Genomic DNA, 27,063 nt, shown 5'->3' with positions numbered 1-27,063 from the left:
CATACCCAACTTTTGTCCCTGTACCTGAACTGGCATTTAATGCCCTCAGGCGTCTGCCCTGGGGATCTCTGCCCTGTGGACACACGCCCCGCCAGCTGCCTCAGGTTCAGGCTGCGGGGCGGGGTAAGACCAGGGCGGCTGGGGCTGTCTGGTCCCGGCAGGCCGCGCTGGGACGCACCTCCGCGGGCTGCCAGGGGCCAGCCGCGGCTGCACTGTAGCCGCCACCGATATGGCGGCCCCCTGGGCGACGCACCGAAGATGGCGGACGCGGCGCCGCACTCAAGATGTCGGCAGTAAAGCCCCGCCCCTCGCTGCCCCAAGATGGCGGCGGGGCACCCCGGCTCCGCCCCCCGCCGGCGCCGGAAGTGGGACCGGAAGCGCGGGGGCGCTGGCGGAAGGGGACGCGCAGGAAGCGGCTGCCGGGGTTAACCCTCCCCCCGCGGCCACAATAACAGGGCGGCGCTGAGGGGCAGGTAAGGAGCCACGGGCCGGCGGCAGGGGGCTGAGCCGGCGAGGGTACGGCGGGGCTTGGTGACCCGGAGGCTGCCGCCCGCCGTCCTCTCGCGGCGGGTGGGCTTGGTGCGGCGGAGCGGTGCCGCTGTGCCCCTTCGCCGGCCGGGGCTGTCGTTGCCCGTCACTGGGGCCTCGGGGCGGCCCGGTCTGGGGCCGGTGAGGGTCGTTCCCGGGTGTGACAGGCCCCGAGGAAAACTGCTCTCCTTTCTGCCGCTGCGGGGGAGAGGGGGAAGCCCTGAGATGCCGCGTTAGGGGCGGCTGCCGCCGCGCCCCCCCCTCCCCCTCCCCCCCCCGCTGAGGGAACGGCGGCGTTTGGCCGACTGCAGGGAAGAGGGCTGTGGGGAAACCTGCTTTTATATCGCTTATCCAAGCAAAAATAAACTTGTTCTTTTTTTTTTTTTTTTTCCCCTTCCCCATAAGGAGACACCCCTCTCAAATTAGCGCTTGCCAGACCGTCCCTAGCTGCTCTCTCCGCGTTTTTCTCTAAAGCGGTCGTTTCTGCGGGGCGGTGCGGGTCTCCCCGTGGCTTCTGTAGTTCAGTCTAGTAGTTACTAATCGAGAAGATAACACATCAAGCTGTTGTTTCATACAAAGACTCTCGTGAATCAGTTGAGTTGCGGAGAGCAAAACTCTGTTTTATCAGCTTTATTAAATATCTGAAGAGGTTTTTTGGGTTTGTTTTGTTTTGTTTTTTGTAAATGGGGTCAGCTTCCTAACGTAGAATGTTAAAGCTGCACATGTTAGCTCAAAATAGTATCAGGAGGAGAACGTATTTTGCAGAAACTGCTGCCTCATAAGAGACTAGGTCATTCTTTTTCCCTTTTACTTAATGGCAGGAGCCAAGCTAAACTACAGCCCAGACTCAGAGGGCAGGTTGTGCTCATTGCATTTAAATTTTACAGGATTCTTTCAGACTCTTTCCCGGTACGCTGGTCTGTTTGTTAATATCTTTGTTTCTCTTAGCTTACATCACTGTCCTTTTAATGCTGTCCTTTAAATACTGCTGTATGGTACTCCATCATGTGTCTGCATCAATCTAGAATTTTTTACGTTGTATCCTACCCTCTATTCAAATTGAGTCATCAGGTGACATTCACTGGGAATCCGTGTAATACTTGTTTTCATTGGAGTCCAGTCTCATAAGTAGTTTGAAGTCAATTTTCAGCTTCATGAAGTTGAACAACATTACAGTGCAGTATTACGAACATACTAAACCCTTCCAGTGTGCACCAAAAAGAAAGGTAGTATGCGTACAGGCAACAAACTCGGTGTCTTTAGCTTTGGCTGGAGAAGTCCCAGCCAATCCAAAGGAGTAGAGATACGTTTCATGCTATTCATGGGCAGAAGGTGCTAATTTAGTTATTTTACTATCCACATTTTAAATAAAATTAATTATGACAACATACAGTTGTTAATTTAAAATGCATACAAAAATGTGTGAAAGCACATGTTTTGCAATAATTAGATCACAGTGAAGCTATCAATATTTCAAATTTTGTGCCAGCATATAAATTATTTGTGTTGAAGAAGGCAAAATTTTTCTTTTTCATTTCCATGAGGTACTTTGTTTTTCTTCTCATTTGCCACTTCCACATAATGTGAAGCAAATACTGTGGTATATTTACATCATAGTGAATGCCATAACAGACACATGTCTGATAAGTTTTCCAAAATCTGTCTTTTTTTAAAGTTGTTTCTCCTCAACCACTGAATTTTGGTATTCAACCTGTTAAACAGGTTTACTGAGTTAATGATGCTTTACCCTACTTACCAGAAAGCATTCCTCAGCTAAATAGCAGTAGTGAAGACATTTCTCATGTTGTTCATCTGCATGAGGTGTTAATGCAGTTATTCTAATGTTACCATTAGTTTCATACTTATTTTAGTTACTTCTTGTAATCAATTTGTATGTTTTTTAAATGAAACATATATTATTGTTATTTCAGTCCTTCTGTGCCCTGTATATGTGCTGCAGGAACAATGTAGACATGAACCCATTAATTCAGTAAAGGGAAAGAGGAGAGGATATCCTGCACATTGCTACTGAGGCAAGGTCTTTCAGTTTTTCTGGGGTTTTGATCTTTAACTAAGTGATCTGAATGTTTTATTTGGTATTCTAACCTTCAGGAAGAGCTAGTTGGAGGACCTTTAATAGGGGATTTTTTGGGAATGATCAGTAACAGCCCATTTTTTCTAAAAGGAAAATTATTTCTTTTTCTGCTAGACAGAGGCTTTGGGCTTTCTGTTTCACTAGAACGTGTCTAGTTGGTATTTGCTTGGTAACCTCTGTAGTCTCTGTACAGCTTTTGTGTGATTTGTCTTGATCAACTAGTGTGTGGATGGTATTTCTGAAGACGTTTTATTCACACAAAAGAATTCATCTCTTATTAAACCTGTGGTGATTTTCCTCTTCGTCAGTTTCCCTTAGCTCAAAGGGACTTCCTAGTTTTTCTAATAATAGTCAGGTTATGTCTGAGACCTCATGTATAAGGCAAACTATAACTTGTTGGAAGAATTTTTCTATTTCTTAGTTAACTCAGTTCAGCTGTACTGGAGCTTGTGTTTATTGGCAGATTTTGCTGGGTTTTTCTGTAAACAAAGCTTAACTGGTGTGTCCTCCTCTGTTCTCTGTCCCTTTTCTCTTTCAGTTACACTGAATTTGCATAACTTTGTGAACGTTTCCTTTAATCAGAAATCGTTGCAAATATGGGTCCCCGGCGGAAAAATGTGAAACCATGCTCAGTGAACAGGGAAGGCTCTGAGTCTGCCAAAACTGATGAGCCAAAAGATTACATGAACCAACTCTCTCATGAAGTGCTTTGCCACATCTTTAGGTGAGCAGCTTGTCAGAAGTCAATTTATTGTTTATTGTTGTATTGTTTTCTATTTTTTTCCCAATCTTACTTGCATTGATGCTTGTGTCACATAGTATTCAGAAAGTGTAGATGTACCACGAGTGAACTGGTGGATAAAAACTGGATAGAAAGGGGTGAAAAATGTTTTTTCAGTTCCAGAATTCATTTGGATACTTTGAAAATTAATTTATGTGAATGTCATGAATGGTAGAAGGAAGAAGAAATAAATAAGTGATTTAATTCTGTTCACCAGTGTGTGGTAACAAGTGTTTAAATATTGCTTTCAGTGCAGAAATGTGTCTCGGGTATTACATAGTTGAGGTGCATGTTTTGAAATTGTTACATCTGCTTCATAGTGTGCGGAAGGGAACTTGGATGAGGATATAATCTTCCCTATAGCATGGTCCTGCTCCAAGATGTTCGCTCATGCCTATTATATTCAAAACATAATGTCTTACTGACAAGTTCTTTAAAAACAGTAGCTCTCCAAAATATTTGCAAATTGAGCATGCTTGTGTGTACTAGAAAATGAAAGTACCTTTAATTAAACCACGTAGAAACTATTGTGGCAAATGGTTTGGTCAGCAGTATTTATTAGAGAACTAAAGCATCTCTCCATTTTAATATTATATTTGTACTTTAAATATCCTATATTCGGTGTTAAAAATTGGTGAGTCATTCTGCTTAGCAAAATTTCACACTTTATTAGAGTACGGTCTGAAAATTCTGTTTGAATTAATGTTATTAGGTGCTAGAAATATATGAATTTGTGTAGTCATGCTTGGGATGTTCTTTAGTTTGGAAAAAGTTGAAAAGGATCCACCTTTGATAAATCAGAGGGGTGTTTTTTCCTCTCCCAAAGGTACCTTCCCTTACAGGATATCATGTGCATGGAATGCCTGTCCAGGAAGCTGAAGGAAGCAGTCACTCTTTATCTGCGAGTAGTGAAGGTTGTGGATCTATGTGCAGGCCGTTGGTGGGAATATATGCCCACTGGTGAGTAACGCACTCACTCAAGATATGGCATTAAAGTGGTATTGAGCAAAACTGTCTGTGCTATCCTGATATTTATAATGACATAGGCAGGGTAAATTTTCAAAAGCAGTAAAAGGAGTTAGATGTTTAATTCCTTTTGACTTATGTGAGATTTGGGTGGCTTCCTTGAGTACGTGGTTTGGAAAATTTATCTGTGTATATGTATGTGTGTGTGTGTGTATTGGATATTATTGTAGCAGAAACGGGGATTCTCTGTAGCAATCTGTAAATACAATCTGTGTTTGTCTGATTATTGTAAGGGAGTTAATCCAAGGGTTAATCCAAGAAGAGGCTGTTTGCATGCAGGCAGGAAAAAATACAATGGAATGAGAGAACAACTCATCTGCCAACACTTAACAATGTAAGAATAAATAAGTTTTGATGTCCCACCTCAAGCCATCTTCAGATCAATAGATAAATTTGGCAACCTAGGTCAACCCTGTGAGTATTAGGATTTCTGTTGGATTTAAATTACACTGCTGGGATTTGTTGGGGGAGAGAGCTAAAATGAGCGAATTCTAAAAGTCAGAGGGTCTGCAGAGTTAGATTTATTAGGGCTGATATCAGGTAGATGGTTAGACCTAACCTAAGATAGATGTAAATACAGGTAACTTACTAGTTTAAAATCCTTTTTATGTGTTGTCTTATCTTAGAATAAAATAATCCTTTGCTTTAAGAAACTGTCTTATTTCTTTGAGAACTGTGAGCTGTAGTGAATAGAGAAGAACTGCATATAACTGGTCTAGCTGGGCATTTTTAAGCCATGTAGTTGATAAATGGAATTCCAGGAAAGACAGAGACACAAAGCCTAACAGTCTGCAGAGGTGCTTCATCTGAGAAGGGAGAAAGTTAACCCTGTAGCCATGCAACTCCACTGAAGGAAACCTATAGCAAGCCTGCAAAATTTAAGGCAGAAGAGTATTTAGGTCATGATTTCTAGAATCTGGAAGTAGAAGACAAGCTATTGCTTCACTGAGTACATCTTTCGACATTGTAGAATTTATACTACCATGTAAAGAGAACAATGTATTTGGCTTTCCCTTTACAGCTAGGTGTCTGCTGTCACACAAATACCAAATCTGTTGCTGTCATCTTAGGTTTCACCGATTCCAGTTTCCTAACGCTGCTGAGGAAGATGCCAGACATTGAACAACTTTATGGTCTTCATCCCAGGTATCTTGAAAGACGCAGAGTCCGTGGCCATGAAGCTTTCAGCATTCCTGGAGTTTTAGAGGCTTTGCAGGCCTGTCCAAATCTGCTGGTGAGTGGTTAGACTCGAGAGAGAACCTCCTTCAGCAGCTGAGATGATGCATGTTAACAGAGCAGAAGAAATGTGGCAGGGACTCATTGCTTACAGGGCTTCGTGTTCAGACCTGGGCTTTGTATTCAGATCTGGCTGTACAGAGTAGCAGTTAAGTGTGACCATATTTGCAGATGACTACTATTTTTAGTTGCACCAGTGGGAATCACAGGTGCTCTTAAGTCCAGAAATGAATTAAAACTCTGATTCCTCTGCTTTTAAAAAGACAAATCTTGCTACAAATTTAAAGTGAAATAACACATTGCATTATGTATAGTGTGTTCTTGAGAAGTTAAGAGGATATTGTTGCTTGAACTGGTGTTAGAGCATTTGTTTTGCTTCCTTTTATCCAGGGTGTTGAGACCTCTCATTTAGAGCTGGTGGAAGCTATTTGGACATACATGCCACAAGTTCACATTTTAGGGAAGTTTCGTAATCGTAACGGTGCTTTTCCAATTCCTCCTGAGAATAAGCTGAAAATTCCTATAGGAGCTAAAATTCAGACTTTGCACTTAGTAGGTAAGTGTGGTAATGGTGAAATAGTTGGCTTCAACACAGATGAATTTAAAGGCTTTGAAACTCTGCAAGATTGTAATTCTTTTTAAGAGAGGGAATTTGGCATGTGGCATTTTTTAAATATTAGTTGCTGTATATATGATAGCAGGTCCGAAGGGCAAATTCTAAAAAACTGTTTTGACAAACTGAGGTGAAGAACTTGTTTTTAAAAAGTTTACAGCTTTTCTCACATGCCACATAGCAAAGACAAGACTTCATTTTTAAAGCCAGAATGTTAATCCAAAGAAATGTATCCTAGAGTTTATAGTTTAAAGCTTGTTTAAAGTGTTTATTTTGTTTATGTATTATTAGGGGTGAATGTCCCTGAGATTCCTTGTATCCCAATGCTGAGGCACCTTTATTTGAAGTGGGTGAGACTCACCAAACCACAGCCTTTTAAAGATTTCCTTTGTATCAGCTTACGCACTTTTGTCATGAGGAACTGTGCCGGTAAGAGGGATTCATATATGGAGGGGATGTTTTAGCATGTAGGAACTCTACTAATTCTTTTAAAGCTGCATAGGCACCAACTGTAAATGGAAGTCTTAGAATACAAGATTCTGAAAACAGTTACTGTTTTATTCATGGTGTTGGATGGAGATGTATCCCTCCCCTGTCCATTATTTGGTGCTATGTAGTTCTGTTGACTTCCTGATCTAGATGGATATATGCGGACATTTTTTAATTCTTTAACATGATGGTTCAATGTTGTTGAGTGAACAACCTTCTTTGTCTATATTGGTTTGTTCTACGTAGGACCCACAAATTCTTTGAAGTATGTTCCCCTAGTGACAGGCCTGGCTTCTGCTCGAAACTTGGAGCATTTAGAACTGGTTCGTGTTCCATTTCTTGGAGGACTTATCCAGCATGTGGTAGAAGATAGCTGGAGATCAGGTATGAAACTTCTTATCCGTCATACTTAAAACAAACAAACAAATAAATAAAAATATTAGCAAATACTGGAGGTATGTGAAGCTTAGCTTCTTTGTCTGTAGCATATCCTTTCTTGATTATTATTTTAAAGGTATCAAGTTTGGAACTATAGTTATGGTGCTAAATATAGCTCTGTATTGAGCATTGTTTTGATCTTTTAACTGCACTTAACTCTTGACTGATAAGCTAACATTTCAGTTGCATTTGGTGGTGAGTAGAACTAGCACCTACTAGTTCTGTGGAGGGGAGTTGGGTGCAAATATGTGTTTTATTGATTTGCTAAAAAAGATGTGTTTTGTTAATTCAGTTGTCAAGACAACACTGGTGGAAACGTATAAGGCTTAAGGTTGTGATCTGTGACTGAAGTGAAAGAATTTTTTTTATTTCTCAGGTGGTTTTAGGAATTTGCACACTATAGTTCTGGGAGCTTGCAAGAATGCACTTGAAGTGGATCTTGGCTACCTCATCATAACTGCTGCACGAAGGTATGGGCCTTTAGATCTTTCTTTTCCCCCTTCTCCTTTTTCAAAATAAGTATCTTGGTAATGAAGTCCAAGAACGTGAAGAAGCAGAACAACCTTCAAAAATTTAAGGAATAAACATTTAAATTTTACATGACAAGAGTATTCTGTGGCTAAAATAACTGGAGTTATGTCTGTTTCTGAATCACTTTGTGTCATAAGCCTTCTTCATAGACCTATATCTGAAAAGTGTGGTGGTGTTAGTCTCACAACTATATTGCTACGTAACTGCCAAATACTGCCATAAAGATACAACAAATATGCTCTTAATCCTGCCATTGTTGAAAGAATATTTTCATTTTATTACGAGAGGGCATCTTCTTGAGTAGTTTCTATGGCAATTGTGTTTTGGCATGCCTTTTGATAAGAACAATTCTTAATTGCATTCAGGTTGCATGAAGTGCGGATCCAGCCTTCCTTGACCAAAGACGGTGTTTTTTCTGCTTTGAAGATGGCTGAGCTGGAATTTCCACAGTTTGAAACTCTTCATCTGGGATATGTTGATGAGTTTTTACTACAGTGTATGACACTTTTTATATACATAAATTATTTGACAAATATAAGGATTAAATAAGTTGATGTGTTTTCAATAATTTTCTAAGAGTGATTAAAAAGAATATTAAAGTACCCATATTGCGGCTGCTGATCTCATACAGCCAAATATGTTTTTCTTCACTTCCTGAAACTCTTACTGAAATTGGGAAAGTCTCAGCTTTATTGAACTGAAGTGATAATCTGATCCATTTTGCCAAATTGGACTAAAAGAGAGAGTTAGAAAACCGTGCTATAAAAGGCAAGTTTCTGAAATTTACTGCTGTATTTGCTACTATCTTTTTCATAGGTAAAATGACGAATGGAGACTTGGTGAAGTACGGCTTGGCTGATGTGGTTGAAAATCCAGGAATTATTACAGATATTGGTATGAAAGCTGTAAATGAAGTTTTTTCTTGCATCAAGTATCTGGTCATTTACAACTGCCCACATCTACATAACCCAAATAATTGGATCACAGGTATTGCACACCTTTGAAATTTTAGAGATATTATATGAATTGCTGTGATATTAAAACAGAATTCTTCTGCTCACAGTATTGCTTGTTGTATTTCTTAGTAAGTACAGTAGAGGATGGTTGGTTTGGAACCATAATGATGCTGGTAACAGTCAGAATGGAGATACAGAAGATGCTTACTCTCAAATCTGAAAAGGGTATAATGAAAAATAAGTGAGATAGGAATCCTTCAAGAAATGCATTTCTTCTCTTCTGCAGATCATTCAAGGTGGACCCGACTGGTTGACCTCACCCTGGTGCGATGCCATGCCATAAAGCTAGACTCTTTTAGTCAGTTCATTGAGTTATTGCCAAGCTTAGAATTTATTTCTCTGGACCAGATGTTCCGTGAACCTCCTAAGGTGAGTCTTTCGGGGAATGGTTTTGCTTTTTATTGTTGCCAGCTCATTGGAAATATGGTGGGCTCCAGCTGTTATGCATTCTTTTAAAAGTTGTAATTAATTAAATAGCTTGGTAAATAAATTACTTTGGTTTGCAGTTGCTATTGTCATGGTATGTTAGGGAGAATGATGCTGCTTTTGCAGATGGGAGCAGTGGCAAGGTATGATCTTGTATGAATATGTGACCAGGAAATAAGACTCACATTGATTCTGTGTTTCTGTTGAGGTCTCTGCTGCTACTTTATTTTGCTGCTACTTTTTATATGATTTTTTTTCACTCAGGGATCTGTTTACAATGCTAAGGGGTTTTTATGATTTTGTAGTGGGTGAAATAGGGGTACTGTTCCCCTGTTAGAGCGCTTTCAAAGCTTAGGAATTTTATTTCTACATGTTGTCCCCTCCCCCACACTGTAACACAAATCTTTGTAACAGCTGTTGTAATGTAATGAAAACTGCCTATGTAAAAAACTGTTTTCTTTGATCATTAATTCTGTCTTGAGGCTACTGTGTTCTGGGAAGTCTATATAATCTGCTATTTGTATTGATGTAATATGATCTCATAGCAAATGAAATACAATATAATAAAGTAAGATTATATGCTTTGTGGAGTTCCCTTTCATTAGGAGTTTAACAGAGTATGAGTTTTCTGGGTTGCTAAACTTAAGATGGACCTCCGCAATGTGTAGCATAAGGAAGTATTAGGGACAATTTCCCTGTTCTTCACATGCATATTGTTCTGCTATCCCAGATACTACTGACAGAATGCTTTTTCTGTTGGCATTAGGATATGTTCTTGAGATAATGTGTCTGTGTTTTCAAATCTTAATAGTTGCTCTTTTTTTCAGGGTTGTGCTCGTGTGGGCCTGAGTGCAGGCACAGGAATTGGTGTCTCATCTGCCCTAGTCAGTAATCAGAACTCTAACAATGACAATGACAACAACAATAACCACCAGAATAACAATAATCCAAACATCCACCACAACAATCACCAACACCCAAATGACCAGAATGAGGAGAATGAGCTGCGGCAAGATGGTCAAGCTGAAGAGCAGCAGATTGCAGCTGAGGGTAATCTGATCTTTGTGAACCTTTGTAGGGAGTGATTATTTGCATTGCCACGTAACGTAGGGTCCTAGAGAAGATATGAATATACATTGAAAGCTTGTTGCTCTTTCAGTTCCTGGTGTGTAACTTTAATCTTCTCAGAGGGCTGTCTGCACATCTCTGATACCTGTGTGATAAAAGCTATCTTTGTACTGTATCTAATAGCTGTTACAGGCACATTACAATTCAGTTATATATGTCAGTACAGATTATATATGTCAGTACAGATGTTAGCAATGTAGAGTTTCAGTGTGATACTCATCTGTGGAAGTGTGAGGCGTTTTCTAGGTTCCTCTAGTCAGAGCGGGACTACATCACAGTGTCAGGTGGTATATTTTTAAACTTTCCCAGCAAAGGCAGAAGTCATAGGAGGGAATGAATATGTAAATCCTGGTTATGCTGCTCACTGCAGTAGAACAAGGCTTTTGAGGAGGAGTGGAAAATTTGGGAGAAGTAAACACCAAAAGTTAGGCTGGGCCTTTGGCTAAAGAGATGTAGAACAAATCTGTGAGAGACTTTGTGCAACTTAGAGACTCACTGAAGGAATCAAGGCAGCTATTACTTATTTCTTGAGAATTCTTTGACTCTCTATGGGTGCCGGTTGAATTCCTCCTATGCTTATGGGCTCTGTTCCTTCTGTTTCCTCTTCTTAACCTTATCTTAATCTTTTCAGCCCTGAATGAGATGGAGGAGGTGGCACAGGAAGAAGGGATGGCTGCTGGGCAGGATCAGAATGAGCTCCCGGCTCACAGCCAGGCTGTTGTTCCTATGGAGGTAGACGAAGAGCAAGCAGGTAACTCTGGTTTTGGAAATAAATTATTTTTTGGTATCTCCTTCTTAAGGGGTTAAATTTTTCACTATAGGTCTGGTTTTGGATCGTTTTCTTTAGCTGGATTGTCTGGTGTGTTTGGAATAATGATGCTAGCACAGCTTACTTCTGTGAAGAAATCTATTCTGTCTTAAAGTCTGTTTTACAGTCCCCAGTTTTCTTTTGCATATGGAGTAAAATATCTTGATCTTAAAGCCTTATTTTTGTGCCCAGTATAATAAAAGACTTAGAAGGCCTGAATGAGCTTGTCGTGTTCCGATGTTGGTGTTAATGGCCTTACTTCTTTTACTGCAGCATGTGGATTCTTTTTTTCTGCTTTTTTTCAAGCCAGAACAACTTGTTCCAGTGTTAATTTAATTTGTGTTAGTGACAACATTAGTGACACACATTAGTGACGTAAGGCAGTCTTGATTTCTTTTCTAGGCACTATTTGCTGGACAACATAGTTTTCTACTAAATATGCCAACAACATGAAGTAACATACATGTATGCTGGATCTGTTCACTTTTTCAAGATAACTCCTGAAAATGTTATTTAACTTCATGTTCATTTCTTGTGTTATTGACAGGCAGATAAGTCATGACTGGCTAATGCCTTTGGTTAGTAGCCAAGAGAGGTAACTAAAAAAGCACATTTATACTGAAGCACATTTATACATTTATAATTCATGCTTCTCCTTCCCATTTCTACTGGTGGGATTTAGAAGGATAATTGCAGGTGTTCTGACGGACATTTCTGTCTTTGTGGTGGAGGTTTCAGGGACTGATTATAATACGTAGTTGTGCAGTTACTCGTACTATTGTGGAAGAAGATTTAAGCTGTTCTGAAGCAAAGAAACGTTACAGAAAACCTATGTTTTGTCTTACATTGTGACACTCTTCCCCTTCCAAACTAGAATGCCTTAATGCTGAAATGCAGTGTTTTGCTCTTCTTGTATTTGGATTTTAATGAGAGCCATAGAATGGGTGGCTAAATTGAACCAAATTAATCTCTTGTCATTTTTTCACGCAGTTCTAAAAGTTCTTCAGCCCTTTAATCCGTGCTTGGCTTATTTTTACATGAACTGTTGGCATTCTTCTACTGTTTTCAGGACCAAGTGGTATTCAGCCTGTTGTAAAAGCAGCACCTATTACAGTCCATGATTCAGACAGTGAGGATGAGGAAGAAAACATGGGGACTTCAAGAGCCTGCATCTCTAACAGCATTGCACAGAATTACTCAGATGGAGAAGAGAAAAGCAGAGATCCAGTGGAAACTAGAGAACCTTCAGGTGGGGAACAGATGGGTTCCTGGGCACTGTTAAGCAAAATTTATTCTTAAGCTTCAGTCTTTTCATCTTGTTCCGTTTTATTTCTAGCTTTGTAAAAGGCATGCTCTTTTGTTTGCCCCCTGTTCTTTTCTTCCTGTTATAAATCTAGAATGGAGGTGTAAGGGCGCATCTCTCTGAGCTCCCAATTACATAGGCACTGTACAGAAACACAAAAATAGCGGTGCTGCACTGCTTTGCATGCAGGAACCTGCAGCTCCTCTTTTGGATTTCCAAGTGCACAGAATTTATCATGTCTATGAAGCCAAATTTGCAGCTATGTTGTCTGTATGATTCATCTGTCAAAGCACTGCTGCTGAAACAAAATGTGACTGTTGGGGCAAATGCATAAGAGTTGTAGCCATCTTTTGGTTCATGGGGGCCCTGTGGGAGTGTCCTGAAGGGGTCACTTTAAGATCAACTTTACTTTGATGGGAGCTTTGGAGGTTAGTTAGAATTCTCAGGGTGATGTTCAGTACTTTCTTCACTTCTGAACAACACTTACTATTATAGCATGTGTGTATGTGTATATATATTAGTAGCAGTAGTATATATATTATTATGACTCATTCAGAGTCAGAGGCCTAGAACTTCATGGTAGTATGACAACTATAGAGAGACGTAGGAAAGGACATTCCCTGTCTTTTGAGTTTACAGCTGTAAGCTGCACATCTGTGGCACCAAGTCTGAGCCCTGGGTCTGATGCCGTATGATGTATGGCATTTCCAGCAACAGAGATGACGTGGTATTTCCTGTAGTTTGTATTCTAAGTGAAGTAGTTTCATACATACGCAAGAAGGGAGGAAGTTGAAGTCGAATTGTAATCTATAAGTAATTGACAGATGAAGTACATGTGGTATTAAGCCTTAATGAATATTTAGCTAAGCAGTTAACATAAAAATCCTGCATTGTGAAGGACTGAGAAATGTACTGGTCTAGTACTGGTTTTAATTTCCGCAAAGCCTAGGACATATCAAAGCTGTAATGGATCAAATATCTTCCTATTGTAACTAGCATACTCCCTACACATCAGCCCACCTGTCATTTTAGTACATTTCAACAAGACTGGTAGTTTCAACTTGGAAATCTGTAGAGTGCTGTGCTTATAGCACAGATGTCAGTTCTACTTTGAGGGTTGAAATAACGTGTGTTTGGAGACAATTTGCATAAACTTTTGTAGTGCCAATAATGTTTTTTCAAGCTTGGTTTAGTGTAATTAGCTGGGAGGATTATGACAGTAGACATTGACTTCCAGTTGTGATTTGTACACTATTCACTATGGTTTTTTATTCTTCTGTAAACTGAGACTACTGTTACCTATTGACACCACTTTCCATACCCAGGAGGGGGAGCTAAGGATTGCTATTGAAAGGATAAACTTTAGTCCTATCTATGTTACTATTTAATTCCTCAGATTTATTCCTCATATTTAAGAAAACAGAAGCCTATTATCAGTGTGTTTTTCATGTTTTTGTGCTTTGGCCTTTTTAACCAGTTAGCTGCTTTGTGAAAATATTAGCCTCTCTGGCAAATATGTATCTCACTTACTGACAAACGGTCCAGCACATCACTACAAAAATAGTTGCAAGACATTATAGAGATTCAGCAACTGCTAGAAATATTATTAATTCCCATAACATGTGAATAGCAGCATGGTCCTGACAAGATTTGTCATTGGCCTCTAGGCTGCCTTCTGTTTTAAGTAGTCTCTAACCGAGTAGGACTTAGCATTTATTTAAACTGCATATTAGATTGTCTCATTGTTCTCTCTCTCTTAACTCTTCCAGTGAGCGGTAAAGGCAAGACACCACTGCGGAAAAGATGTAGTGCCAGCCAAGTGGGCCAGACAAAGCAGTTTCATACCGAGGAAAGCAGCTGTGAGAAAGGTTGTCAAGTAACAAGTGAGCAGATTAAAGCAGACATGAAAGCAGCAAGTGACATGCCCGAAAGGAACAAAAGCAAAGATTCTTACCCAGGTTGCAGTAACGTTACAGGATCAACGGGAACATCCAGCTCCTGTAGTGCTGTTTCTCCTAGCCCTGACTGTGCACAGACAACTAATAGCCACTCTGCTGGCACCAGTCCAGCAATTGGAGATGAATCCAGGCAGTGTGTCTGCTCGCCTTGTAAAAGTGAAGGTTCCGGCGAGAGAGAGACCGAGGAGAGCTCTGTTTGTTCCAGGTGTTCCTGCTACAAGCTACAGGACACACAACAGAGGACTAGTGGGTGTTGCGATGGGGATTGCCCATCCACGAGTGGAGCCTGCAGGAATGGACCAAATAGCACTGGGACAGATTTTGCACTTAGGACTCTGCCAAACTGTGGGCCTCCAGGAGAGACAAGTGATGAGAGGACTAGTGGGAATGCCTGTGGGCCTGCCAGTGAGGAGGAGAGCACGGGCTCCCAGCGAAGGAGCTGTGAGATGGAGTATAAAGAAGAGTATCCTCGCCGACCACTAACAAGAGCTAGAAGCAAGCTGTCCCATGTCCCTCTGGTGTCAGAGTCAGGTATGACCTATATGCATATGTTAATTTCTGAGTAAACTACTGCGCTGGCATGAGACAGTATTGAACAATAGCAACACCCACACATAACGCTGAAGTTAAATGTGAAGTTTATTGGTTAATAATTTAAAACTAAGCGGTTCGTCAAAGGGACAGAATATTGATGGAACAGAAATGGCTGACTTCACTGCCATAGCCAGGTAAAATAATAGATCTCTCTGAAAGAGTGCCGGTGACTTTTATCTCCATGCAAGTATTTCTGTATGTGTTATCCGTACATACTAAACAGTGTTTGATTTACTCATTTGAAAACCAAATGCAACTTCTTTTGACAGCTTCTCTCTTCCTGTGAAGGCTGTTATTCATTGAAACATAAGACTGTCTCCCCCATTAAAATTCTCCCTTTAAAAGGAAGAAGACAGCAGGTACGCTCAGATCTTAGCAAGAAGGCAAAAGTTAATAACTGATACTTTATCAGCCAATAAAGCAAGCCATAATTATAATTGAGCCAAGCTTGTGCACCTGCATATTGGATTCTACTTCCAAGTGTATAAGGCGTGGTGATGAAACGCGTTGAAATTTGTCTTTTTATTAAATAGGTTAATGCTTCACATCATGTAAAACAAACAAAGCAATAAAATAAAAACAAAGTCCTGAAGGGCTGGAATGAAGCCATAAATGTTGGGAGAAAAGAATAGATGTGAGAGGGGAACTTGCTGTGTCTTCCAAAGTATATTGCTTTCCAAAATAATCATCTTAGTCTGGCATAGCACGCTTTATAATTACCTCATATATCCAGGATTCTTTGCTGAGAATATCTGGCGAGTAAAATGAAACTGAAAAATGAAACGTGCTAGTTACTGAACTTGTATGCGTTGGAGGTAGAAAAGATTGATAGCAAATTTGTATCTCTGTTAATATGGAATGATTCAAACACAGTATGTCTTAGTGTCTTTCCAGTTTATCTTAATGTTCCCAAGTGTTAAAGTCTAAATCACCTAGGATATTGTTCTGTAGCTAGATGCATCTCAGATTGAAGAAGTGATCTTGCTATTAAATTTAAAATATATGTTTTCTACCTTGCTCTATTATAACTAGTAATTAGTCTACAAAAATCAAAAGAAAGTATTTCCTCTCTATCCTCATCCATTACCAAAACATGAAGTGAAGTCAGTCAGATCTAAGTATTAAATTAGGATACCTTTCTGAAAGTATCTCTGTTTTCATGTTTCAGTTTTTAGTCAGGAAAAAGATCTGTTCTGCTCGTGGAGAAAAATGTTTCAGTATCTCCTTTATTTAGCTTACTAACAGTCAGAACTGTTCTCCTAGCTCCATACGATTATGTTTGTCTTTATGCACTTATTTTCCTCTTTGAAGCATCAGATATTAGCTGATGCTTGAGACAGAATATGAGACTTGGATGTATCATTTTTATCTTTTAAATCTGTATTTAATACCTAGGACAGTGAAGCTTCTTCTGCCTGGCTGTTAACAGTGCTTTTCTTCACTAGAATAGGATATACAACTCATTAGAGTATAACCTGAAAATGCTTTGTTACAGAGTTGGAAATGTTTTTCCATAAATAGTCTGAAAATGTGCTTTGAATATGACTGCTTTCTACTATTCCAGCATAAATGACATGGTGGTTTTCGGCTTCTGTAACAAACCTATGTTTGGCAGTAGAAGTATTTTTTTTTTCCTTTAAATTATTTACTCATATTAAACAGTGGAACAAGTCAAATATTAAAGACAGTGAAATTTTAAAAGCATTATCACCACACAGTAGCTGGCTAAAGGACGACTCAAGTGTGTAATTTTCATTTTTACTTTAGTAAAAGTGTAAGCCACACTTTTTCTTGTAATAAATGGGGTTTTTAAAACTTGTTTTAGTTTGCATTTGTAGTGAAGCAAGCTTTTCATATTTTAAAATGCATGTTATGTTAAACCTTCTGTAAAGATTTCTTGGCCTTGGGCTACACCTTGAATTCCTGTAATATAGCTAGGATGTACTTCACTATCTGTAGATACTCTAGGAACTGTCAAAAAAAAATTCCCTGGGGATGGTGATTCATGGGTGGCACAAGTTGAGTACTTAATATTACATCTTTCAGCCTGTGGATCCCCTAAAGCAGTAGCCTGAATTCTGGAGTTCATAGGCCCACTGAATGTCACGTTTTAATAGTTTACATGTATTGGTGGAATTTGGTGATGTTAAGTAGAAAAGAGATATTTTTTTAATGTTAATGGTAGTGTAGCATGGAGTAGTTCATATATAGCCTCTAATATTTTGCACTTCTATCTTGATTGTAAACTTTTGTGAACGTGCCATATGTTTTAACAAAAACGTCAAAGGAAGCTTAATTTAGTAAAATAATTTCTCGTTTTGATCTGTTAATCACAGAAAACTAATTCTAGGGCATTTTTTTCCTCTTACTGTAGGAAGTAAGTGTTGTCATCTATCATAATTTCTTTTCAAAGCCTCATCTTTTAAATCAAGTAGGAATTCGATGTCACTGGTGCATGAAATGGAGTAAGAAACAGCTTGGGAACATCAAAGTATTTTATACCTGGGCATCCTTTGCAATATTAGGAAAAACTTAGTGACAGTTATAAAGAGCAGACTTTCAAGTAGTTTGAGATTATTTCTACTATTTAAAACATTAAAACTATTTTGGTTCTTGTATTTGTCAAGAATGTTCTGTTTGCTGCAGAGAACCATGTGTAACCTAACAATTCATCTTCTGTTCTTTTTTTGGCTCTACGTCTTTCTGTGATGTTGAACTTGTAGGTTCAACATTCCTGTGTTTTCATCTATAAACAGCCCACCCCCCTGGCCCAAGTTGTTTAGTATGAATGATTTTGAGCAACAAACCCGAAAGTGTTTTTTATGCAAGGAAAAGAGATATAGGTGTTTTCAAGCCTGACAGGTATTTTGATCTGCTTATGTAAGAGAAATGTACGTTCTTACTGGACGTTTTCAGCTAAGGAATGCCTCTATTGTTCTCCTGAAATGTAAACAGAGGAAAGATTTTTCTGGTTTTCTGTTTCCAGAGGTGGCCAAGCCAAAGCCACGGCAAACCACAAAGCGGAAAAGGACAGCTGACAAGTCCACAAGTACAAGTGACCCAGTTATTGAAGATGATCATGTTCAAGTAAGGTCTTTTTCCTCGCCTGCTACAGGTTTATCATCTGGGGATGCTCATGAACAATGATGGAATTATACAAGCTTGTATTCCATCTAGAGCTAGATGAGTTACAACTGATGTTGCTGCTCTCTTTGGTCTTAACCATATACAGGAAATTTCTGTTAGGTGCAGTGATACTCTGACTGGCCTGAGAAGAGCAAAGTATAAGCTAAAGCTAAACTTTAAGCTTGTCAGATGCTTACGGCTATAGTGCTGCATGAAGTCCTGCCTTCCCACAGTGTCCTTCTTGATGTGCAGGGAAAAAATTTATTCTCTGGCATTTATTTTTGAAACAACAGCATAGGCTACTGCTGTTAAAAGAAACATGGGATATGTAATTACCTCTGGACACAGTAACTCAGCTGTTACTTTGCAGGCTGGAGGTTCTCTTAGTATATAAATAACATGGTGAGTTAATTCTTCTGCAGTGAAGATCAGTCATGGAAGGAGAAATCACAAGGTCTGGCTTACTGTATTGGGACTGTTTACCCAAGGCTCATATTCTAGCCAAACATGAGATTGCTTCAGAGGGTGACTCTGAACAGCTAACTTAAGCTTCTCTTCTGAGTTCTGCTGTAGAGGAACCTGCCTGCGCTTATTTTCCCCTGTCTGTCCAGTGAAGAACTTAGCCTCACTAATTTAAGATAGCTTTTGTGAATATGTCCCATAATATTTTCCTGGTTACTAGGATGCATTACAGCTTTTGTGATTAGCCTGAAAGATATTTTTGGGTGCATGATTTTTCTTCTTAAAATACGCCATTTTGAAAGAACAGTATTGTGATTTTTAAATTTTTTTTTAACTATCTGTGGTTACAAGGAACAGCTTAAATTGCTGGAACTGAAAGAACGCATTGCAGAATGCTTCCTTTTTCTCTTTCATGTGTTTCTTTTAGTAGCACTCTGTTTAGTCTTCTTTGTATAATTGGTCAGCTTCATCCTTGGGCTGTTAAATTTTGCTAGAATTTTTAGTGATAAAACTTAGAAAAATTCAGATAAAAACCCAAAAAGATCCTTTCTTATTACATGCTCCCTGTGTGCATGCTATTGGAAATGACTCTACTTATGTGTTTCTTGAGCTTGATGGGTGCTTTATGTTTCTAACACTGATAGTGGACATAAAGGATTAAATAAGTTATGCATATAATTTTCAACCCTCTGTGTGAGGTTTTCCTCTGAGGTAGTGCTGGTAAAATATTGGTATGGGAAGTTCAAACCATTATTCTCTGCCATACCTTCTTTCTCTGTTTAAACAAGAGTTACTGTATGGAATTGCCATTTTGGTCATCATGGTTGAAAAATAGAAATTGAAACGTAGAGGGTTTGAAGTTCCTGACAAATGATACTTAGGTTTTCTGACAGAAATTGTGCTTTCTGATATGACTCCTCTTTTAATCTTGTGAAGTTATTCTTTTGCGTTTTGTGATGTTGCTGATCAGCAGGAAGTCGTCTTTTCTCATTGCCATCAGTAGCCTAGTCATCTCAAATATTTGTTGCGAACAGAAGCTGTATTATATTGATTAGTATCCAGTTAATATCCTTCTGTATCTGGCAGTATCTTTTAAATTTCAGTTTATTTTAATTTTTTTCTTTGTTTTTACCCTGTCATAGATTATTTCTTTTTTAAAAAAATTTTCACCAGGTACTGACTTTGAAATCCAAAAACCTTGTTGGAATCACCTTGACCAATTGTGGAATAACAGATTTGGTACTGAAAGACTGCCCCAAAATGATGTTTATACATGGTATGTAGTTAATGTCATGCGTACCTCCTCCATCTGGCATTATTAGAAATCTCTGAAAGAATTAAAGTCAGTCCACTGTTTATTTTTGTATTCATCAGCTGCTTTGCTACAAGTCAGACTGATGCTTAGAACACCAAATATTACTGCTTCTCAGTTTGAATGTCTCTGTTCTTATAAGTTGTAACAGGTTTAATAAAGATTAATATCTGAAAATCAACAGATGAAATTATATGACAGTTAGGAAGAGGAGATGTTTATTGAAGAGTGATAATACAATAATTGGTAGTTGATGAAATGAGTTTCAGAGTACCTTGTCTTTTCTCTCATTTCTTCCGGCCTCCATGGATTATTTAGCTGACATGATGATACTTTCCTCCTTGACATGATAAAAATCTGTTTTAAATTATGGCACTTAAGCTGCATTAGATTCACATGCTAGGCTGTGTGACTACTCCTGTTTTGAAGCATTAGGTCATTTATTGTTTTCTGCAACATCTACACTAAATAGGTTTTCTTCTGAAATGAGGTATCTCTACATAGCAGGGAATGAAGAAATTATTTATTTATTTATTCCAGAATACTTCTTAAAACATACATTAATTTTTAACTAAATTTTGGTAACATGAGCAGGGTTACTAGAAAGGAAATCGCTTTATTTTACATTGTGTGGCTTCACAATACTCTACATTTGATCTGATTTTGAAGCCAGTGGTTTTCAATTGTGGCAGTCCACAGACCATTTCAGGGGACTTTGTGAAAGGAAACAAAGGGAGAAAAAGGTTATTGTTAGATTAAATTTGACATGGCCTTTTAAAAGGACTCTTCTTACAAGCTCACAAATTAAAAGTTTGATCGTAATGTGGAAGAAATGAACAGCTAGTCTATTTCTTCAATATACTTAAGTTGCCAGCTATCCAAACTACTTCAGTAATTGTCTGTTACTTACATTACTTGTTTGCCTTTTTTTGAAATAGTCGGCTTTGAAAATCTCTGACAAGAGGCTCCTAAGGTCTTTTCAGTATTATATTTCTTTTCTTTTAATAATTTTGTTTGCTGATTTATAGCTACAAGGTGCCGTGTATTGAAACACTTAAAAGTAGAAAATGCACCAGTTGTTAATCGGTTTGACTATGCCCAGTGCAAGAAGTTAAACATGGATCAGGTTCTGGATCAGATTCTCAGGATGCCACCGGAAAGAAACCGGATCATTTATCTTCGTCCAATGCAGCAGGTACACAACCAACTTTCATTTAATCATGAACTGATCTGAAGTTCTGCCTGCATTCTTTCACCACTCTTGGCTTCGTGTGTTTTTTAATTAATGCAAGAAATGTGTTATTGTAACATTTACAACTCTGAGAAACTTGTTTATTAAAAGTTTATCCCATCAAGGCTTTTATTGCAGAATCTGGAACTTGGATGATACTGAATGTTAAGACTTAATGTTACCATCTCCAATATTTATTGCATTAGAAGATACTGTAAAAAATAATGATGCATTGAATTCATTCCAAACTGAATAACTAAAAGTAACTGCAAGAACCTAGATGCTACTAAGTCAGCTTGTAGTTTTATATAAGCAGAGGCATGACATAGACATAGGTATCTGAAATCTTTAACCCATGTCCTATTAGATTTAGTAACAGCCATTAGTGTTTTGAATACTGCTTTGCTGAAAGCTGCATCTTCTTTTGATGCTAAACAGTGTTGCAAGACAGTTGTGGTACTGGGAACCACCCTTTCCTCCCCCAGATTACGTGCAGGAGATGTAAGCACTGACATTTAATGAGTTATTGAGGTCATTTGGCAAGTAAGTAAGAGAGCTTAATTTAAGATCCAGAATGTTTTTTCGACTTTATCACTCTAACCAGAGCATTCTGTATTATACTGTGGTGCTGCTTCTCTCATGCAAAGTAATGCTTTTTCTGGCTCGGTTTGCCTGACTAACAGGGGGAGGCTGATTTGATATAAAAGACGGCTTTTCTTTGAAACCACATCTCTTGCTTTAGCTCTTAGAGGACAGTGATAAGACTATTGGGGGCAGGGGGGTGGGGGGAGGACGGGACCTCCCCCCAAGCCAGAGACAAATTGAGAAAGTGAATGTAGTTTAGACCATGATGTAATTTTATGAAAGTTTACTTATATATTGGAGTTGTGAAACACATCAGAAAATAGACATTTCCCATCAAATTCCAGTACTTGAGAAGATTCATTGGCAAAGCTGCACTAGGAAAGTTTTACTCTGCTTAATCATGTATTTGATTATGTATGCTGTTAAAATTTATTTTCACTGGACATGTTCCTCCAGAATTTAGGGGATTTGGTAGATGGCTGCTCATGACTCTAAAATAACATCTTTTTGTTTCTCTTGGTTACAAGTCTTTCTTTGCTGCCTTTCACAGGTTGACACATTGACTCTCGAGCAAAAGATATTTAGTGGCCCTTATCCATACCACATTTGCATAATTCATGAATTCAGTAACCCACCTAATGTCCGCAATAAGGTGCGCATTCGGAGCTGGATGGACACAATAGCAAATATCAACCAGTGAGTACTTGCCCTTCAGTAACTTTACAGAAAAGGTATTCGATCCTGATTCAGCAGCTACAGCTTCAGTCAAGGTGTAGATTTGCTGTATTCTGTTAGCCAAATTAAAAAAAAAAAAGGTTCGTTGACTAGCAAAGGTTGAATTCTAGATGGTGCAATGTAGAATTTCAATGTCAAGATGTATCTAATACAAAATGTAGATTAAATAAACCTAACCATATGAGAAATACTGTAGAATTATCCAGTTCTATTCCATCCAGCAGTAATGCAATTGAACATTGAAGTAGTCAGGATGGCTGAGGAATATCTTAGAACCTGAAAACAAGTTTCTTAAAAAAGAGAAAAAACGATTTACTCCAAGAAATAATGTTAGTTTCTGGGGAAGATGATGTGCAATCAGTATCAGCTCCTTACTGAGGAGCAAAAATGCCCGGCAGCAGGGAATTGTGTACAGTGGCTCTCATCCAACTGTTTTAAACCAGTGTTTTTGTTGTCCTGATTTTTCATTAAAATGACTAAGAGAACAAATTTACTTTTGAAGTTTTCTTTAGTTGCAGCTATGTTGGATTGTTTCTTACAGATAGAAAGCTATGCTTAAAAGGTAGCATAATTGGTTTCCCATCTAAACTGTACATATTCTCTGTGGTTACTCTCAAAAGTGAAGGGATTGCGTGCTGAATTTGTGTGAGGGTCTTGGAGGAGTGTTTCTATGGATTCAGGCTCATTAAAGGAAAGGTTGTGCAATAGGATTTCCCATTTGATTTTTCTCCCTCCCGCCTTCATATTTCTTATCACTACTGGCTGTAATCTCTTCCTCCTTCTCTCTAGAGAGCTTATTAAATATGAGTTCTTCCCTGAAGCTACACGAACTGATGAAGACCTGAAGAAATACACTAAGTACCCTTGGGGACGAGATATTTACACTCTAGAAGGTGAGTGTTTTTAGAGAGCTGAAAGCTGATGATCAGTCTTTTGCTAAGATAAGTAACTTTGCAATTTACAAGAGACATGAATAATAATTCTTGTGAGGGAAGTGGAGGACCTTTGGCTCAGAATGGGGGAATTGAAGCGAGGAGGTGCTTTTCCTGCATTAGAGTGACTGATCTATGGGATATCAGTGAAGTTTACTTGATGAAGAGTGCTGATGCTGCAGGAGTGACATTGTCCTCTTTGTATCCTCATCCTTTCTGTCTTCTAGGCATTGTGGATGGTGCCCCTTACTCCATGATTACTGACTTCCCATGGTTGAGATCACTTAGAACAGCAGAGCCAAACAGCTATGCTAGATATGACTTTGAGGATGATGAGAGAAGTGAGTAACCTTTTTTTGATGTGTTCAAAGAACTTTAATGTGTTGCTTGGTCCCAAGCTGACAATGCATTCCTGTATTTTTCAGTTTTTTCTTATGCTGTTTTTGGTAGACTATAAATAACTACTTGTAGCAGTGTTGGGAGCTGGATGAGGAGGGGGTCCAGCAGAGGAGAGGGCCATAGTACTACAACAGTGTATTGACCAGCTGGAGACCCCTAATACTGACAAAATCAGAGAGCCAGTCTAGTGCTTAGCCTAAAAATGTGATGGGTTTGTCATATCCAGAAGAATGAGTGCATTTAAAACACACACAAAACTAATGTTGTGATGTGTAGTCCCAGCAATTCATGTTCTGTGGAGTTTACTGGCATTACTGCTGAAAGCTCAGCTGGACTACTGCCTCTGGCTTTGCTTTATGAAAGGTTGTTAAGGTAGGCTGAAGAGAGTCCAGCAAAGAGAAGTGAGACTCCCATAAACTTGGGAGAAAAGAGGAAAGAACTGACTTGAAAACTCTGGAACAGAGATGATGTGGGGTGGAGTTTAGGATAGATATGCCTCTTTGTATTTAAGAGCTTGTCTTATAAAATATTATAGTGGGCAGTTCCTAGGGCTCAATTAAGAACCTTGCTTGACAGCAGGGAAAAATATGTTCTGCCACTGCTTAATTAGGAAAATCTTGGAATCTCCTTCATTAGAGGTATTTTTAATTGACATCATTTTGGATATTCTCATCTAGCTCCAGTTCAAGGGGATGAAGTTCAAGAGGATGAGGAAGAAATCTTTTTTTGGCTATACCTTTCTCTGATTTTTATTTTTATTTTATTTGAAACTGATTCACAGACTTAATGCTTGTAGTTCGGTATGTAGTCTGAATTATAAAAAATTGATATGTATTTGATTTAAAAGAGTAATTAGATTAAACATGATGTTAAAGCCATAAAAAATAAAGACTGCTGCTTTATCCTTAATTGCTCTTGTTTATAAAACATTTAAGTGATCACTGAAATGGATAACCTGAAAGCATGTCAGATAAGTCTCAGGGGCAAGGCTTTGTTATGTGCTGGGATTCCCTTCACTCACAGACATATGGACTTTGTGTACATTAAATGAGTATTGGAGCTATCAAAAGGTTTAAATATGGGGAAGGAAGAATACCTTTTCTGCTTGAATAATATTCCTTAAACGTGGTTGCTCAATGGAAGATTTTTCTTTTTGCTTTGTTTTCCAAGACTATCTCATTTAATGCAAAACAGATTCGCTTGTGAATTTCTTTATAGGAAAGATTCTAGTTTTCATTCTTATGTGCCTTCCACAGCTACTATTTATGCACCGCGAAGGAAAGGACAATTGTCTGCAGACATCTGTATGGAAACAATAGGAGAAGAGATCTCTGAACTGCGCCAGATGAAAAAAGGTGTATTCCAACGTGTGGTGGCTATCTTCATCCATTACTGTGATGTCAATGGTGAACCAGTAGAGGATGATTACATTTGAGTGGATACCCTCCCTGACCCATCATCTGTCTCTTCCTAAATTCTGATTGGCGCTGCCGGCCAAGAAAGCAGGTGGATTCTTTCCGAATGCAAAGCATTTTCTTGAAACACACACTTCGCAGTTGCTCTCACACGGTTTGGAAAAGAGTATGTAGTAAATGTATAATGAAAAGTAAAAATTGTATACTAAGATTTGTACATAGAGGAAACAAAAGAAAAACTTCCTAATACTGAGACTTTATTTCATATGTTTATACAATTTAATTTAAATTCCATTTTAATGAAGGCCAATAATTAGGAACAGGGAAGAATATTTGAATTTTTCAGCCCATACAATTCATAGCAGTATTTTTTTTTATAAACAAAATCCCATTTGCTGTGTTCAAAAGAGTCATCAGAGTCTCTTTTAATCTGTGCCTTTTTCTTGAGCATTTAAGAGTCCAGTCTGAGTAAACCTGTTGAGCACAAACTTTGTGTCTTGTGTGCATTTTTCAAAGAGAGAGAATTATTCTACAGCTGTTGCAAAGAAGGCCAAAAGCAGAAAAAAAGTAGCGAAGCTAGTGATCTGTGGTAGTTTCTAGAGTTCATAAAAAACATTTTTTGGGAAAGAAAAAAAAAACACATTTAGCACCTTGGAAACAGAAGATATGTTCTGAAGTACTTTGTATCATTAGATTTCATTTTAATGGTGTATTTGACTCTGTAATATGAAAAATAAGTTGCTAATTGTTCGTTCCACTCTCTTTAACATAAATCTGCACATACTAACTGCTGAAAGCTGAATTTTCCCTTAAGACAGGCAGGAAAAGGGATGTGTAATTGCTTAGTTGTAGCTGTGTCAGTACAGGATCCATCTGACTCAAACAGTGAGCTTTGAGGCTGATTCATGCTCACTCATGAATGCAGATTTTACATACAGTCAGTAAATACTGCTGCTCTTTGCTCCTGAATACTTGTTTTTATTGTATATAAAAAATGCCTCTGGTTCCCACAGTATCCATAGATGTTTTGTGTATATGTCCAAAATTCACTGCAAGTCCAATGTACAGGTATAAAAGTGCACAAGTTAGTATTAAACTAGCTGGCTTGTGTGCTGTTAGTAATGTGCCCTGTGGGAGTGGGAGACCTCTTAAAGGCTAATTTGCTGTGCTGTGAAACTGCCTGCATGCATATGCAGCTGTAACTGCACAAATGCACCTTTAGATGTGCCATAGGATCAACTATGGCCTTGATAGTTCATGCTTCTTTAAAGTTGCAGAGTTACCAGTCTGACAAATGACGGTTTGCTAACTTACTGTGGTAAAAGCTGTAGAGCAGATTAGTTTATACCATTATACAATTTTACACATTATTGTAAATTATTTTAATTCTTTGGACTTTGGTATAAATATGACTAATGGGGATTTCTATGACGTTTAGCTCTGTAGAATTGAAAAAGCAAAACTTCAACACAGCAAAGCCAGCGTTAGTTTTCTCTGCATCTGTCCCTCTGTGGAAAGTCTTGAGGTAATGCGGAACTAGAAGTATATTAGATAAGAGGAAGAGAATGGTGCCTAATGGAAGCAGCAAGAGATTTGGTACAGTAGCATTTTCTCACATGCTCTCTCTACTCTAATTGGAGGTGGAGTGCTAAATACCAGATAATGATATGAATGCTGTTAAATTTGCTTTAACACAGGATTAAAGTTAATGGTTTAGTTGTAACAAATATATTTAACCATAGGTAATATATTCAATGATGTTCAGACAAAACGTAATTGTGACCCTTCCTAGACATGTTTCAAGTAATCTGAGTCATTGATTCAATCACGTTTACCGTTTTAATACAGCATGTACTGGAAAATGTTACTGCATTTCTAGAGTATTGCACCAGATCT

General features: G+C 38.6%; 1 protein-coding gene across 9 annotated transcripts; it reads left to right on the top strand.

Annotated features, from left to right (window-relative positions):
- Positions 1-376: 376 nt before the first annotated feature.
- Positions 377-27,063, top strand: FBXO38 (F-box protein 38). 9 transcript variants are annotated; one of them, XM_075509834.1, is made up of 23 exons: positions 414-473; positions 934-1,121; positions 3,206-3,347; positions 4,231-4,364; positions 5,501-5,664; positions 6,057-6,222; positions 6,571-6,708; positions 7,015-7,152; positions 7,583-7,676; positions 8,103-8,233; positions 8,554-8,724; positions 8,980-9,122; positions 10,007-10,229; positions 10,939-11,058; positions 12,185-12,364; positions 14,188-14,907; positions 17,957-18,057; positions 19,732-19,834; positions 20,899-21,065; positions 22,237-22,382; positions 23,211-23,314; positions 23,581-23,694; positions 25,009-27,062. In XM_075509834.1, the coding sequence occupies exons 3-23, from the start codon at positions 3,220-3,222 to the stop codon at positions 25,185-25,187; spliced, it is 3,564 nt and encodes a 1,187-aa protein (XP_075365949.1). In that variant the 5' UTR covers positions 414-473; positions 934-1,121; positions 3,206-3,219; the 3' UTR covers positions 25,188-27,062. The 9 variants fall into 9 exon arrangements, with proteins under 9 accessions (XP_075365952.1, XP_075365947.1, XP_075365946.1 ...); XM_075509833.1 differs by having other exon boundaries at positions 415-473; positions 3,162-3,347; XM_075509837.1 differs by lacking the exon at positions 934-1,121 and having other exon boundaries at positions 377-473; positions 4,247-4,364; positions 5,577-5,664; positions 25,009-27,063.

The sequence above is a fragment of the Mycteria americana genome, chromosome 8 (assembly GCF_035582795.1).
Source record: "Mycteria americana isolate JAX WOST 10 ecotype Jacksonville Zoo and Gardens chromosome 8, USCA_MyAme_1.0, whole genome shotgun sequence".
NCBI classification, from domain to species: Eukaryota; Metazoa; Chordata; class Aves; order Ciconiiformes; family Ciconiidae; genus Mycteria; species Mycteria americana.
This window is presented reverse-complemented; position numbering and strand designations above follow the sequence as displayed.